The 15,060-nt window shown below is 42.4% G+C and overlaps 1 protein-coding gene across 5 annotated transcripts in view; it reads left to right on the top strand.

Annotated features, from left to right (window-relative positions):
* Nucleotides 1-15,060, top strand: part of HLTF (helicase like transcription factor) — a 128,412-nt gene that overhangs the window by 14,116 nt on the left and 99,236 nt on the right. For all 5 annotated transcript variants that reach the window (XM_077488260.1, XM_077488258.1, XM_077488257.1 and 2 more), the window contains 4 exons: nucleotides 3,804-3,937; nucleotides 9,247-9,341; nucleotides 9,865-9,939; nucleotides 13,412-13,603. In XM_077488260.1, coding sequence (XP_077344386.1) covers nucleotides 3,804-3,937; nucleotides 9,247-9,341; nucleotides 9,865-9,939; nucleotides 13,412-13,603 — 496 coding nt within the window. The remainder of the gene's footprint in view (nucleotides 1-3,803; nucleotides 3,938-9,246; nucleotides 9,342-9,864; nucleotides 9,940-13,411; nucleotides 13,604-15,060) is intronic.

The following is a 15,060-nucleotide window of genomic DNA, read 5'->3' as shown; positions in this document are numbered from 1 at the left end:
TCAAGATAGATTTTCTCTCTTGGCCACAAAATAGATTCTTCCCCCTCCAGCATACCCGTGCTCCCGGCTCGCGGGGAGGCCCTATTAGGGGCGGTAAGGGACCTGCTGAGTCGCGGGGTGATAGTACCTGTTCTGGAGTCAGAACGCTTCCAGGGGTTCTACTCAAATCTGTTTGTAGTCCTCAAAAAGGAAGGGGTACGTTCAATTTTGGACCTAAAAGCCCTCAATTGTAAAAGTACAGAGGTTCAGAATGGAATCCGTTCGCTCAGTAGTCGCTGCACTTCGTCTTTGGACATCCAGGATGCGTACCTGCACATACCCATATGCCTTCGGGATTAGAAATGTCTGTGATTTTCAGTCGGGGAAGCCCACTACCAGTTTGTGGCTCTCCCTTTTGGCTTCGCATTAGCCCCCCGAGTCTTTACCATGGTATTGGCTCCTGTTTTGGCGTTGCTGCGACAACGCGGGATCGTGATCAGAGTTAGAGGAGGATGTGGCGATCCCCATGCAGACCCTGCAGGAATTTGGGTGGCTGTTGAACCTAAAAAAGTCGGTGATTGTACCAAATCAGCGATTGGAGTACATAGGCTTACTGCTGGACTCTATAGAAGCAAGAGAATTTCTCCCTTCAGACAAGCTGCAGACTCTCAGAGATGTGGTAAAACTGCTGATGAACCGCAGGTGGTCGTCGCTACACTTCTGCCTTCGAGTCCTGGGACTCATGGTGGCCTCCTTTGAGGCAGTACCGTATGCCCAGTGTCACACCAGAGTCTTGCAGAAGGAGATTTTGACAAAATGGGACAAATCTCCGTTGTCCCTGGATCGGCAGATTCAGGGGAGCCAGGTAGTCAGGGATTCCATGCTCTGGTGGCTGAGATCCCCGGCACTTCGGTCCGGGAAGACCTTCTTACCTCTGAAGTGGACGGCGATCACAATGGATGCGGTGGAGTAATGGGAGTTCAGTCGACCCAGGGCCTTTGGTCTGTGGAGGAATCCAAGTTGCCGATCAATGTGCTCGAGCTGAGAGTGATCAGGCTATGCCTCTCCACATGGTCAATAAGACTTTGAGGGCTTCTGATCAGGATCCAGTCAGACAATGCCATGGCGGTGGCATACGTCAATCACCAAGGAGGAACAAGAAGCTCGGCTGCCGCACAGGAGGTCGCTCACATCCTTCAATGGGCAGAGAGACATGTACCGGCCCTATCGGCCATTTACACTCTGGGAGTGGAGAACTGGCAGGCGGACTATCTAAGTCTTAATGGGTGGCACAGTGGTGTAGTGGTTAGCACTCTCACCTAGCAGTAAGAAGGGTTGCTGTTTCAAATCCTACCTACTATCTACTATCCAAACACTACCTGCCTGGAGTTTGCATGTTCTCCCTGTGCCTGCGTAGGTTTCCTCTGGGTACTCCGGTTTCCTCCCAAAATCCAAAGACATGCAGGTAGGTTAATTGGCTTCTTTCCAAAATTGGCCCTAGTATACGAATGGGGACCTTGGATTGTGGGCTCCTTGAGGATAGGGACCGATGTGAGTGTGAAATGTACAGGGTTAGGGACAGGTGGACTGGTGTCTTTATTCAACCTTAATAACTATGAAACTATGAAGTCGCCAGATGCTGGACCCAGGAGAATGGGCATTGCATCCGGAGGTGTTCAGGCTACTGTGCCTGCGATGGGGCACACCAAACGTGGATATTCTGGCCTCCCGTCTCAATCAGAAGGTGCCGAGATTCGTGTCCAGGGCAAGAGATCCTTGGGCAGACGTGTCAGACGCACTGGTGGCTCCGTGGGATCAGTACCAGCTGATCTATGCCTTTCCTCCACTGAAACTGTTTCCACGTCTGCTCCGCAGAGTGGAGGCCGAGGGGATTCCAGTAATTCTGATTGCCCCAGATTGGCCCCAGCGTCCCTGGTACGCAGACCTAGTTCGATTGCCGTTTCGAGAGGACCTGCTGTCTCAAGGTCCGATTCTCCATCCTGCTTTACGATCGCTGGTTTTAACGGCATGGCTATTGAGAGCCAGGTGTTGAGGAACCGGGGTCTTTCGGACTCTGTGATTCCAACTATGCTGAGAACACGGAAATCTTCTTCTCGGAAGATATATCATCGTACCTGGAAGGCCTACATCTCCATGTGTGAGGAGAAAGGATGGCGTTCGTGCTCCTTTTCTATATCCAGGATCCTGCTGTTTCTACAGCAAGGAGTAGACCAGAAATTGGCTTTAAGCACCATTAAGGGACAGATATTTTTTTTCAGCGACCACTGGTGTCTCACTCTAGTGAGCAATTTTGTTCAAGGGGTCCGACATGTAATTCCTCTGGTGCGTCCATCGTTACCCCCCTTTGGGATCTCAACCTGGTGTTATCGGCGCTTCAGAAACCGCTATTTGAAAATGTCAGAGAGATCCCTCTGTTGACTGTTTCTCAGAAAGTGGTCTTTCTAGTGGCCATTACATCGGCCGGGAGGGTTTCGGAACTGGCGGCCTTGTCTTGCAAGTCGCCCTATCTGATTATCCACAGGGATAAAATGGTATTGCGTCCGCAACCTTCTTTTCTGCCGAAGGTGGTTTCGGCGTTCCACATCAATGAAGACATTGTGTTACCATCTCTGTGTCCTAAACCGACACATCCTAAAGAGGTGGCCCTTCATTCCCTGGATGTGGTTCAGCTTTAAGGGTGTATTTGTCTGCTATGGCTCCCTTTCGGAAGTCAGACTCCTTGTTTGTTTCGGTGGCTGGTCTGAAAAAAGGCATGGCGGTCTCGTCGGCCACCATTTCCAGGTGGATCAGACAGATTGTAGTACAGGCCTACGCCTTGAAGGGGCATGTGCCCCCCTTTCCGGTCACGGGCCACTCCACCAGGGCAATTGGAACATCTTGAGCCTTCTGACCTCAAGCGTCTGTCACTCAAGTGTGTAAAGTGGCGACTTGGTCGTCTGTCCACACCTTTCCAAACATCTACAAGGTAGATGTAATTGCATCGGCTGATGCCTGTTTTGGCCGCAAAGTTTTGTAGGTGGCCGTGTAATTGCAACTGCACTTACATTTTTTTCCTGGTTTTTGGTAAAAATATGGTACCTTTTAAGAAATGCACTGTTGTATTTGTTACCGCAAGTTCTGAGGTGGTTTGGAGGTAGTGACTCCCAGATTTAGGAGCACTCAATCTGTTTTTTGTGAGTAAAAAAGTTCTTGATTATTCCCACACACTGTTGTTTTGTGGGTAAAGTTTTTATGCTAGTTCCCACATGTCATTGTGGGTGAAGTTTTTTATGCTGTTTTCCCACCCCTACTTTTACACTGCTTGGGGACGTCCCAATGGTCTAAGAAAGGAGCTGTGTGAGTCGGTGAACGTAAGAGTAAAAATATGATTTTTTTGTACTCACCGTAAAATCCTTTTCTCTGTAGTTCACCGACTGACACAGCACCCTCCCCTCCTATTTTTGTCTACGTTATACTGCTTGTTGACGTACTGAGGATGCAGTAGCAGGCTGAGGGGTTGTTACCTAAGGGACCGCCCCTTGGGCGGAACTAGAAAGTTCTAGTTTTATTATAACATGTTAACATGTTCTGCCTAGTCCTCTACTGAAGGTGGCCTAACAACCCAATGGTCTAAGAAAGGGGCTGTGTCAGTCGGTGAACTACAGAGAAAAGGATTTTACGATGAGTACAAAAAATCCTATTTTTTGTACTTAACATAAATAAAATATATATTTTTTTGTAAGACAATATTGCCCAGAGACAATGGTTTTGAACTTGGTATTGGTGAAATGATTTGTATCTAACTTATTCAAATTTTATTTTAGTATAGTGCCATATGGGGCGCACAATGCCTTTACTATGCCAGTGAACCTGAGTTTTTGGGGAAGAGAAGAAAACAAGACAGTTGTTATAGATCATATGAAGAAATATGGTTTCAAACTTGGACCTATGCCACAAAGTAAGTACTATGAAATTCTTTTAATTTTCTTTCTGCTAAACTGGAACAGAAACTACTAGGTCAATCTCCCCATTGCCCCTTTTTCTCTTTTATATTCATAAATAAAACTGGCAACATACCAGAACTCGGCATTCTCCTTACTTCAGCTTAGCCAAAGGCTCCAATTGTGTTTTAGGAGATTGATGTTTATCAGGAAAATACAGACCTGCAGACTTTAATATTATAGCCTAGAGAATCACCACACTGCTATGTAGAATCCTCTGGTTCCAATCTTTTGAAGGGCTGTTATACTCTGACCTAGCTGAAGTAGGAAGAATGCTTCATTTTGGTGTTCACTTGTTATTTTTTAACATTTATTCTATTTTAATGTAGATATGTTATGTGTGTAGGGGAGGAGGGAAGAGAAGAGATTGTCATTTCCTTCCACTTCAAGCTAGACGAGAGTGACATAGACTAAGTGACATTCGGAACAGACCACATTAGTGACTATTCTGAAATGTGTCTACCCACACCTATTCAACAGTGTTCCTGTTTTGTAGATACTACTCCTGCTCAGCATACTCTAGCTGAGTTCTTGTAACTAGAAAGCACAAATTTTAAGACTTTCACTGGTCTGTTAATGTATGCACTGAGCAAAAAGGTGGCAACCACCCCAATTTATATCTAGCCTTTGCAATAAGTTGCACATGGAAGGGCTTTGCATAACACAAAAAAAAAAAAAAACAGCTAGCCTGTGCAAAAAACAGATTGACTCGATCTAACAAGTCACCTTAAAAACAGAGGGTTTAGTTGCACACATTTGCAAATATATGTGATTTGCCAAGGCTCCTCAGTATAATGTGGTCTGTACTCTATATTTGAGAGTCTCAAAGTTGCAGCATATATAGCAGTGGGTAAAAGAAGGGCATGACTTGTCTAACAAGTCATGTTAAAAATGTGGTTGGCTAGCTGGTAAGTGTGCTCGGAATTTTTGTGTGTATGCATTGAGCTGCCAGGGGGATTTATTTAGTGAGACAGAGGTGTTACTCTCCGGTAAAAGTTATTCCCAGCTACATCTCTTAATAAGACCTTTTAACTTTAGCAACCCAGATCAGATGCATATTACAATCTCTGCCCTGGTATAGGGTTATGTTACATACATCGACAATTTCCCTCCATGCATTTTCTGTTGTGTTGAGTTGCAGTACTTTCTGTTGCTTCTGACTCAGGTCTCATGCATGCTGGACGTTATAAAAATGCCAATAGTGTTAGATGTAGAAACCTGTAGCTGTAGAATGAGTTCTGTAGTAGTGGTTTTCAGCATTTTTTTAGCATTCAATTTTTTTTAGCAAAAACTCCCTCAAAAGCTTATGGCTTAAAAATGCTCACAAATGCCGAATTTTTCAGCATTAGAGCGTTTTTACAGTTGAAAAACTCCTCTTCAAACCCACTAGTCTGTTTTTTTTTTCCAGCCAGAAAACGCCCCTGCTTAAAAACACAGATAAAAGCCTATGTGTGCATGGACAAATAGGATCACATGCTGGGGAATTTACTGGCTGCAGAAAAAAAACACCTGATGTAAAAAAAAAAGCAGCTGTAAAAATGTCCAGTATGCATGAAGCCCAATGGGAACTAATGTTAGCACTTTTCTCATGGAGGAACTAATACATGCTGCTGATCCACTTTCATACCAAGTACTTTAAAATGGATAGATCCTGTGTTTATTCTTGTGTATTTCTGAAAATGTTTACTTCCTCTCTTTCTTTAGGGCCGGTTCACACTGCAGGCGATGCGAGGCGGCACCGACTTGCCTCGCCGCGACCTGCCGCGACCTCAGCGGCAACTTGCAGATGACTTCTGTATAGAAGTCAATGCAAGTCGCCCCGAGGTCGCCCAGAAGTAGTACAGGAACCTTTTTTCTGAGTCGGAGCGACTCGAGTCGCTCCTCTCAGAACGGTTCCATTGTACAGAACGGGGGTGACTTGCGAGAGCGCGGCGAGGCGAGTCGTGTCGCCTCGCATCGCCCGCAGTGTGAACCGGCTCTTAGTGTTCGCCTATTTATTTTTACAGGTCTGTGAAAGTGTTATTTGGGTAGCATAGATGTTGTTTATTAATTCTATGTATCTTGGGTGGGTGGGGAGGTTGGAAATTTTTTTACCATATGGAACAGATATTTTTATAATTATTATTATTATTATTATTATTATTATACAGGATTTAAATAGTGCAAACAGTTTACGCAGAGCTTTACAATATAAAAGGGAGACAATACAGTTACAATACAATAAATACAAGAGGGTTAAGAGGGCCCTGCTCAGAAGAGCTTACAATCTAATAGATATATTTTGTTTCCCTGGATTCTTAGAAGCAACCTGTCTAGACTGAAATATTATATTTTAATGCTGCAGCACTGTAATTGTTATCCGTATTTTACTATGTTTTAACCACTTGCTTACAGGGCACTTAAACACCTTCCTGCCCAGACCAATTTTCAGCTTTCGGTGCTCTCACACTTTGAATGACAATTACTCAGTCATGCAACACTGTACCCAAATGAATTTTTTGTCCTTTTTTTCCCACAAATAGAGCTTTCTTTTGGTGGTATTTGATCACCTCTGGGGTTTTTATTTTTTGCGCTATAAATGAAAAAAGACCGAAAATTTTGAAAAAAAACGCATATTTCTTTGTTTCTGTGACAGAATTATGCAAATTATTAATTTTTCTTCATAAATTTTGGTCACAATTTATACTGCTACATGTCTTTGGTAAAAATAACCCAAATTAGTGGATATTATTTGGTCTTTGTGAAAGTTAGAGAGTCTACAAGCTGTGGTGCGAATCGCACAAAATTGATCACATCTGATGTACTGGTGGCCTATCTCGCTTCTTGTGACCCGAACAAGTCAGGAAAGTACAAATACCCCCCAAATGACCCCTTTTTGGAAAGTAGACATTCCAAGTTATTTAGTAAGAGGTATAGTGAGCTTTTTGATGTTGTCATTTTTTTCCCACAATTCTTTGCAAAATTAAGATTTTTCATTTTTTTTTTTTTTCTCCACAAAATTGTCATTGTAATAGGTTATTTCTCTCACGTGGCATGTGTATACCACAAATGACACCCCCCAAAAAATTCTGCTACTCCTCCTGAGTATTACAATACCACATGTGTGGGACTTTTTCACAGCCTGGCCACATAGAGAGGCCCAACATGCAGGTAGCGCCATCATGTGTTCTAGGAACATAAGTTACACATCTAACTTGTTGACTATTTATTACACTTTTGAAGCACCAGGACAATGACACGTGACACTGATGACAGATGGCACTGATACGTGGCAATGATGACAGGTGGCACTGATGACAGATGGCACTAATATGTGGCACTGATGACAGATGGCACTAATATGTGGCACTGATGACGCGTGGCACTTATACGTGGCACTGATGACACGTGGCACTAATACGTGGCACTGATGACACGTGGCACTGAAACGTGGCACCGATGACAGATGGCACTAATACGTGGCACTAATATGTGCCACCGATGACAGATGGCACTAATACATGCCACCGATGACGCGTGACACTGATGACAGATGGCACTGATAAGTGGCATTGATGACACGTGACACTGACAACAGATGGCACGTGACACTGACAGGTGGCACTGATGACAAATGGCACTGATACGTGGCACTGATGACAGATGGCACTATGTGGCACTGATGACACGTGGCACTGACGGCAGGTGGCACTGACGGCAGGTGGCACTGACGGCAGGTGGCACTGACGGCAGGTGGCACTGGGGGCAGGTGGCACTGACGGCAGGTGGCACTGGGGTGGATGGCACTGGGGGCAGGTAGCACTGGGGTGGATGGCACTGGGGGCAGGTAGCACTGGGGTGGATGGCACTGGGGGCAGGTAGCACTGGGGTGGATGGCACTGGGGGCAGGTAGCACTGGGGTGGATGGCACTGGGGGCAGGTAGCACTGGGGTGGATGGCACTGGGGGCAGGTAGCACTGGGGTGGATGGCACTGGGGGCAGGTAGCACTGGGGTGGATGGCACTGGGGCAGATAGCACTGCTGGGGGCGGATGGCACTGCTGGGGGCGGATGGCACTGCTGGGGGCGGATGGCACTTTTTATTTCATTTTTTTTTTTTTTTTTTTTTCCGGAATCAGAACGGCTGCCGCTGCAGCCGTTCATCTCTCCCCTCTCGCACTGTCTGTGCGAGGAAGGAGAGCGGCGCTGCGAGATGATCTCATATGTTTACATATGAGATCATCTCCCATTGGACACGCCGATCACGCTGTAAACGGCCGCTGTGATTGGCCGTTTACAGCGATCTGTGTTTGCCTGTCCCCGGGGGACACGGCGAACACAGAACTTCCGCGATGCGCGCCCGCGGCGGCGCGCATTGCGGAAGTAAACATCAGGCCGTCCAGGGACGACCGCCCAAACGAACGCGCCTGCTCTACGGCCGTAAATCGGCTATAGGGCGGGCGCGAGGAGGTTAAGTCACTAATTCAGAACACATGTATATTATTGACTCGCCAAGTTATAGAAAGGTAAAGATACCTACCCTAGTCTTGTTGGCTCCTACATCTGACTGCTTGTTTCTAGAGTTTTAAAGTATTTTATCCATGCTTAGAAAAGGTTACACTGCTGTACATTGTTTTTCTCTTCAAGCCTCCATATTTCTATCTATATATTAAACTTCTGCTGCATTTAAGGCAACGTGTTTACAATTGAAGTCAGTTGGATTGGATTAATTTAAACAGTTTTTTTTTATTTTTTTTTAAGTTTAGCTGTACATAATAACCAATGAGCGTCTAACTTCAGTTTGTTCAGTTTAGCTTTGACAATAAAACCTGGAAGCTGATTGATTTCTATGCTGAGTTGCACCAGACTTTGCATGCTCAAGTTTTAGTAAATAACCCCCAATGTGTCTTACAAATAAAATCGTTTTTAATTTTATGCTTCCAGAGGAAACGTTTATAACTGGCATACATTTCAGATTTGACAGGTCACGTGACCAGGTTCTCTCCCTGTCTTTTTTTTTTTTTTTTTCTGCCATAATTCTGTGTATGTATACTCATAGCTGTTAGGAGATTAGACAGTAGTGGACAGATGAGAATAGATAAGATTATTACACTCCAAAGTGATTACAATTTTGTGTGTAGCTCCTCAAACCATTTGGTTGTAAAGTCTATAGCCAACAAAACTGCAGAAACCCTGAAAACATAAGACTAGAAAATACTCCAAAAAACTACAAAACACTGTGCAGTTAACAATAATGACTTTGTTTATATATTTTTCTTTCGATTTAGACTCACAAGGTTTTGAAGGAAGTTCCTTTTCTCCAAGATCTCAGCCCCCACTTAGTGCTCCATTACTTCCAGCTGTGCAGATGACTACAGAGCAGGTTAGTTCTGGTGGAAAAATTCAGCTATTTAAAGTGGTTCTAAATTTACTTTTTTTTTTTTAATTAATGCATTACCTGCATTATGGTTAAAAGTGTCCCACTACTTGTTGTGCCCCCCACCCTTCCACCCCAAGCACTTTCGCATTCTAAATAATACATAGGTGTATTACTAATGTTTTGAAATTGCTTCTACTATGTGTGTGTGTCTATGTATCTGCATTAAGGTGTATCTGTCAGGAAATGTGTGAAATTAGACATGCAACATTATATATATATGTATATATACACACACACACACACACACACACACACACACACACACACACACACACACACACTTCTAGTCTGCTTTCCCAGCAGCTAAATAATTCCTGTCTCTTGTTGGGACATTTGACAATATAGGGTTCAATGATTACCACTAATGCACAGTGGCTGGGAAAATCGATAGTTGACCTTTTACACAATTTTACTAATATTTATGCAAACAGTATACCAAGTTCATGCTTCATGTGTGTTTTAACAGTTGAAGACTGAATTTGATAAATTATTTGAAGATCTGAAGGAAGATGATAAAACCAGGGAACTGGACCCGTCAAAGGTAAGTCATTCACATTAGCACTTTGAACCACTTGCCAACCATGCTATAGCCAAAAGATGGCTACCACACAATTGCCTGGTTCTGGGAGGGTAATACCTCCAAAACAAAGGGAAGCAAAAGCTGAATTAAAGCCTCTCAAAAGCTGCAAATGCTTCAAGCGAGCTTTGCCATAGACTTCTATGGAGGCTTTGAAGACACTTTGAACCATCACTAAAGCGACGTGGTATAATTTTTGAAGCCAAGTTAAAGCAAAGCAAACGCAAGGTGTAAAACAGACTGTAAGCCGGCAGAAGGTATCCAATTTTTCTATGAGATTAGTTGGTGTACCCAGGTACTCTAACTATGGCTAATTGTTTGCTGACATTCCAGATATACCATACCCTTCTAAGGAGATTATTCATACAATTTGTGTTGCTATGCAATCGGCAATTGCACTTTATTTAAATCTCCCATGGTTCCAATTTTTTCAACTAATTGCTAGATTAGATTTTATCTCGTTCATGGAAAAGATATTTCACACTATGGGGGTTATTTACGAAAGGCAAATCCACTTTGCACTGCAAGTGCACTTGGAAGTGCAGTTGCTCTAAATTTAAGGGGTAGATCTGAAATGAGGGGAAACTGCTGATTTTATCATCCAATCATATAAAGGGAAGGTAGTGCTGTGCTATGAACCTAAATACTGTGCGTAATAAAGTGCAAAGGTGCTCAATAAAAGATATGGGTGAAAGTGTTCAAAGGTCAATATAGATCCAGTCCTAGGCAGTATAAAAACGTGTCGCATGCCCTGTGATTTCTTTGGATAAAACAATAAAAGTGTATCAATAAGACAATAAAAGTATATCAGACACTGAAATGATTCTTCATAGAACAGTGATAGGAAATATATCCATAGGAAATAGCATGCCCTGAGATTTCGTCAGATAAAACAATAAAAGTGTATCAATAAGATAATAAAGTATATCAAACACTCAAATTATTATTCTTTGTAGAACAGTGATAGGAAATATATCCATATGAGATATGCACATGAAGTGAAAAACGGTGATCAAAAAGAAGGTGCACTACTATTGCAATAAATCCCGAAGGAATAGGTAAAATCCTAAATGGCATATGAAAGCATAGCAAAAGTTTCCTCTATAGGTATATGCTACAAATGTCTATAGGTGAAAGCAAAAAAGATAAGTAGTGTTCATATAAGGTGCAAGGTAGGTAAGTGGCTGTATATTAGCAGTGTCAGCATAAAATGACAAAGTGCTGGTGGCAATCCTCTGGCATAAAGTGCTGATGATAGGTGACTTCCTGGTTCCTGTGCAGAGTAATGTATAGATGTACCCTTACCTTACCACTGTAAGGTAACAGCATGTGGGTATATCTCAATGTGTTTCTTGGCAGCCTCCCAGTATGGCGTATCCGCCTCCACTGGTGTGTGTTTCTAGTCTGGAATCAGTGTCCCCCTATTGTCCCTGGTGTGTCCGCATCCAATGAACCTCAAAATGGGGCATAGGGGGATGTAAAGAGGGATGCACAATAGTGTAGTATTTCCAAATGTTTATTGACAAAACAGTAAAAGTAAAATCAAGGTACTCACAAAAAGAAGTATCAAACAGGCATATAACAAACGCGCTGCGAGCTCACTCACGTCACTTCCGGTGTCTTGTGTTCCTGCATGTGTTCGTCACTGTCACATGACTTCATCCCCACCGGAAGTGACGTGGTCGAGCTCACAGCTCTTTTGTTATATGCCTGTTTGATACTTCTTATTGTGAGTACCTTGATTTTACTTTTACTGTCTGTAAAGGAGTGGGAGGGGACACCTCCGTCTTCCGCGACTCTTCCCGGGCCTCCTGTCCCACTGGGAGACCTGATCCGTGATCCGGCACTTCCACCGGCTAGGCTGAGACTGGAACAAAGGCGAAAACAACACAACGTCACTTCTGGTCAACTTGGCTGCCAATGGTGCCGATAAAAAAAAAAAAAAAGACATTTTTTGGAAGTGCCATTTTTGGCAATCTGAATACTTTGAAGTGCAAAGTAGGGATTTGGGGTCACCACCTATTACTGTCACAAGGGATGTTTACATTCCTTGTGACAGCAATAAAAGTGATCGGGATTTTGTTTTTAAAAATGACAATGTAAAAAAATGAGAATAAATAAGAACAAAGGTAAAAAAAATGTAAGGCATCCCCGAGAGCCTTGCGCAGCAAAGAAACTGCATGCGTAAGTTGCGCCTGCATATGTAAATGAGGTTTAAATCACACATGAGGTATCGCCGCGATCGTTAGAGTGAGAGCAATAATTCCAGCAAAAGACCTCCTCTGTAACTCTTACCTGGTAACCGTTAATTTTTTTTAAAGTGTCTATTTTTTCCCCCAAATAATGTGTTTGAAAGACCGCTTCGCAAATACCCTGTGACATAAAATATTGCAACGATCACCATTTTATTCTCTAATGTCTCTGCTAAAATATATATTATGTGTTTGGGGGTTCAAAGTAATTTTATAGCAAAAAATACAGATTTTAACCTGTAAGCAACAAATGTCAGAAATAGGCTTAGGCATGAACGGGTTAAGTGCTATTTTTAATTGTCAAGGTTATGGTACATTTCCATAAATTGCACCACATGGCTTCCCAATCCTGACCTTTTGTCTTTTTCCCAGAAAAGCATATAGGGAAGTTTAGCTGAAAAATCTTAATTAGAGAGAGAATTATAAAGGATATAAATTAGCTCTTTTCTATAGATGAAGAGGCTGGGGAATGTGCATAGTGTGTAGTGTAAAAGTGTCTACTTTGCAAAGATTGTAGATATAAGATTCAGAAGCTAGGACAAATTTGAAAGATTGAGGCTGAAATGTCACAAAGTCTTCCTGAAAGCTTTAGAGATGTCATATAATGAGTTTTCCACCAAATGAAGTCTCCAGGATGAGAAAAGGCCGTTACAAACCTAGGATTGCCTAAATAAAGTTCCAAGGATAAATTTCTGAAGCCATAGAAAATCTGCCCTTGTAAGGACTCCAAGGTTTAAAGTGGTTCTAAAGCTGAAGGTTTTTTACTAATATATATATATATATATATATATATATAGTGGCACTCAAATGCAAGCCAAGGGAGGACCTTAGAGTTCACTATATTCCATTACCCTATTTGCAAAAACATATAGGCTAAATAATAGAGCCACACCTGCGGTAGGCCCAGTCCCCTTTGTAAGTGGGTGAAATTGATCTATCAAATCTTGCTGTTTTATTTGCCATGCCAATTTATTGAGTAAAGATTAGATTTGAGCGAAGTAGGATTTTGATAGTTCAATCGAGAGAGCTGAAAATACATTTGGGAAAGATGTTCAATGCAATGGCAGTTACCCTACTATGGTTTTATTTTCATTAGTGGTGATTGTACAAAGCTTACTTTACAAACATATGTGAATGTGTTGCACATGTAAATATTTTGCTGCGATCTGTAATGATCTTTACAGGCTGTGGAAACCTCATTGCTCCCTCATCAGAAGCAGGCACTGGCGTGGATGGTGTCACGTGAGAATAGTAACGAACTGCCACCATTTTGGGAACAGAGGAAAAACTTCTACTACTGCACAATTACAAATTTTGCAGAAAAAGACAAGCCAGAGAGTTTAAGAGGAGGAATTCTGGCAGATGACATGGGGCTGGTATGTTTCCTTTCTTTCAGTTACAGGGAATTTATTACTCAGGGTTGTCTTGCAACTTTATTTATGGCAGTAAAATTATGTATCTTTCTTTTCTTGTTTCAGTTTCCCACTCAGTGTAATAATTATTGTGTCTTATCTTTGTTTAGAGCTGCTTTGTTATTTCTAACAAATTATGTCACAAATAGCCAATAAATGAAAGCAAGCCTGTGTTGCTTAGAAATATATTGACACCTCTGCTGCCTTCACTGGAAATTCTAGTCCCTTGGCTGGATCATGTAGAATTTCTGACTTCTGTACTTTAAGTCACAAACATATAAAATGCATGTGGAAAGTGAAGTAAGAGCTAAGTCGCAACTCCTGTTCTGTATATGAGCTCTGGCTCAGTGACTTGAAGCCATTAACTTAAGCCAGCCGTAGACCGTTTAGCAGGAAGCAGTCAAGATTTGAACCATATATGGGCAGGCCGAATGCACCCAAGTTGATCGATCAACGTGGGTACAACCTGCCTGTCAGATTGTTGCTAGTACAAAGAAGAAGATTTGCTGCGCTAGTATAAAATAAACAAAATATAAAAGAAATAGCTGCTGACACAATATTGTTGGACACAATCATAAAATTAAAAGTTGAAAGGTGTAGCGCTTTAAAAGATTGGTGGTATCGAACCCCTCCCACTGTCCCAATCCATCTGCTGATAGTACTGAGACTTTCGGGCACTCTGCACATGCTCAGTTTTGTGTGTTTTGCTAGAGAGTTTTTCTTTTTTCTTTTTGGGAGGGTGCATGTGATCAGCACATATTTACTAAAATGATTGCATTTCCATGTACTGTGGGAGACCATATATAGGAATGCAGGGTCTTGGATTTAGTAACACTTTAATTGCACTGAATATTACTGTTTAATTTGATCTAATAAAGATGTTACAACACTAGATTCCTTCTCTTTAAAGAAGCTTATCCTGCTTCTAACTAATACACTGTTTTACTTTCTCCATCAGCTCATCCCCCACAGCTATTACCTATCTCCTAGATTGTAAGCTCTAGCGAACAGGGCCCTCTCATTCCTCTTGTACCAAATTGTAATGTAACTGTAATGTCTGCCTTCATTTTGTTAAGCGCTGCGCAAACTGTTGGCGCTATATAAATCCTGTATAATAATAATAGATTCGACAACTGTACAAAATGAGTAGAAGACATCTGTAATTTCTCAGAAATATCAGGGCACACTGAGACGTACTAGTGCAGCTTGGCTGATGAGTTGGAGAATCTCATTTTGCTTGAGCGTGAGCATTTTCAGTTGTCAGAAGAGCTTTTATATCCCACTATGGTAGCCTTAAATGGCCTGAACCTTAATTGGAGTGTCTGCTCCCTTATGTAATATCCTCCCATAAAATGGCTACTGTTAAGCTCATAATAATTGTGACAAAGGTAGTGAGGACAGTTATCTGCATTTACTTATCC

Source organism: Lithobates pipiens, unplaced genomic scaffold (genome assembly GCF_037356315.1).
Source record: "Lithobates pipiens isolate NorthernLeopardFrog02 unplaced genomic scaffold, aLitPip1_a1.2 Scaffold_18, whole genome shotgun sequence".
In the NCBI taxonomy this organism is placed as follows: domain Eukaryota; kingdom Metazoa; phylum Chordata; class Amphibia; order Anura; family Ranidae; genus Lithobates; species Lithobates pipiens.
The sequence above is the reverse complement of the archived record's forward strand: the minus strand, read 5'-3'. Positions and strand labels throughout refer to the sequence as shown.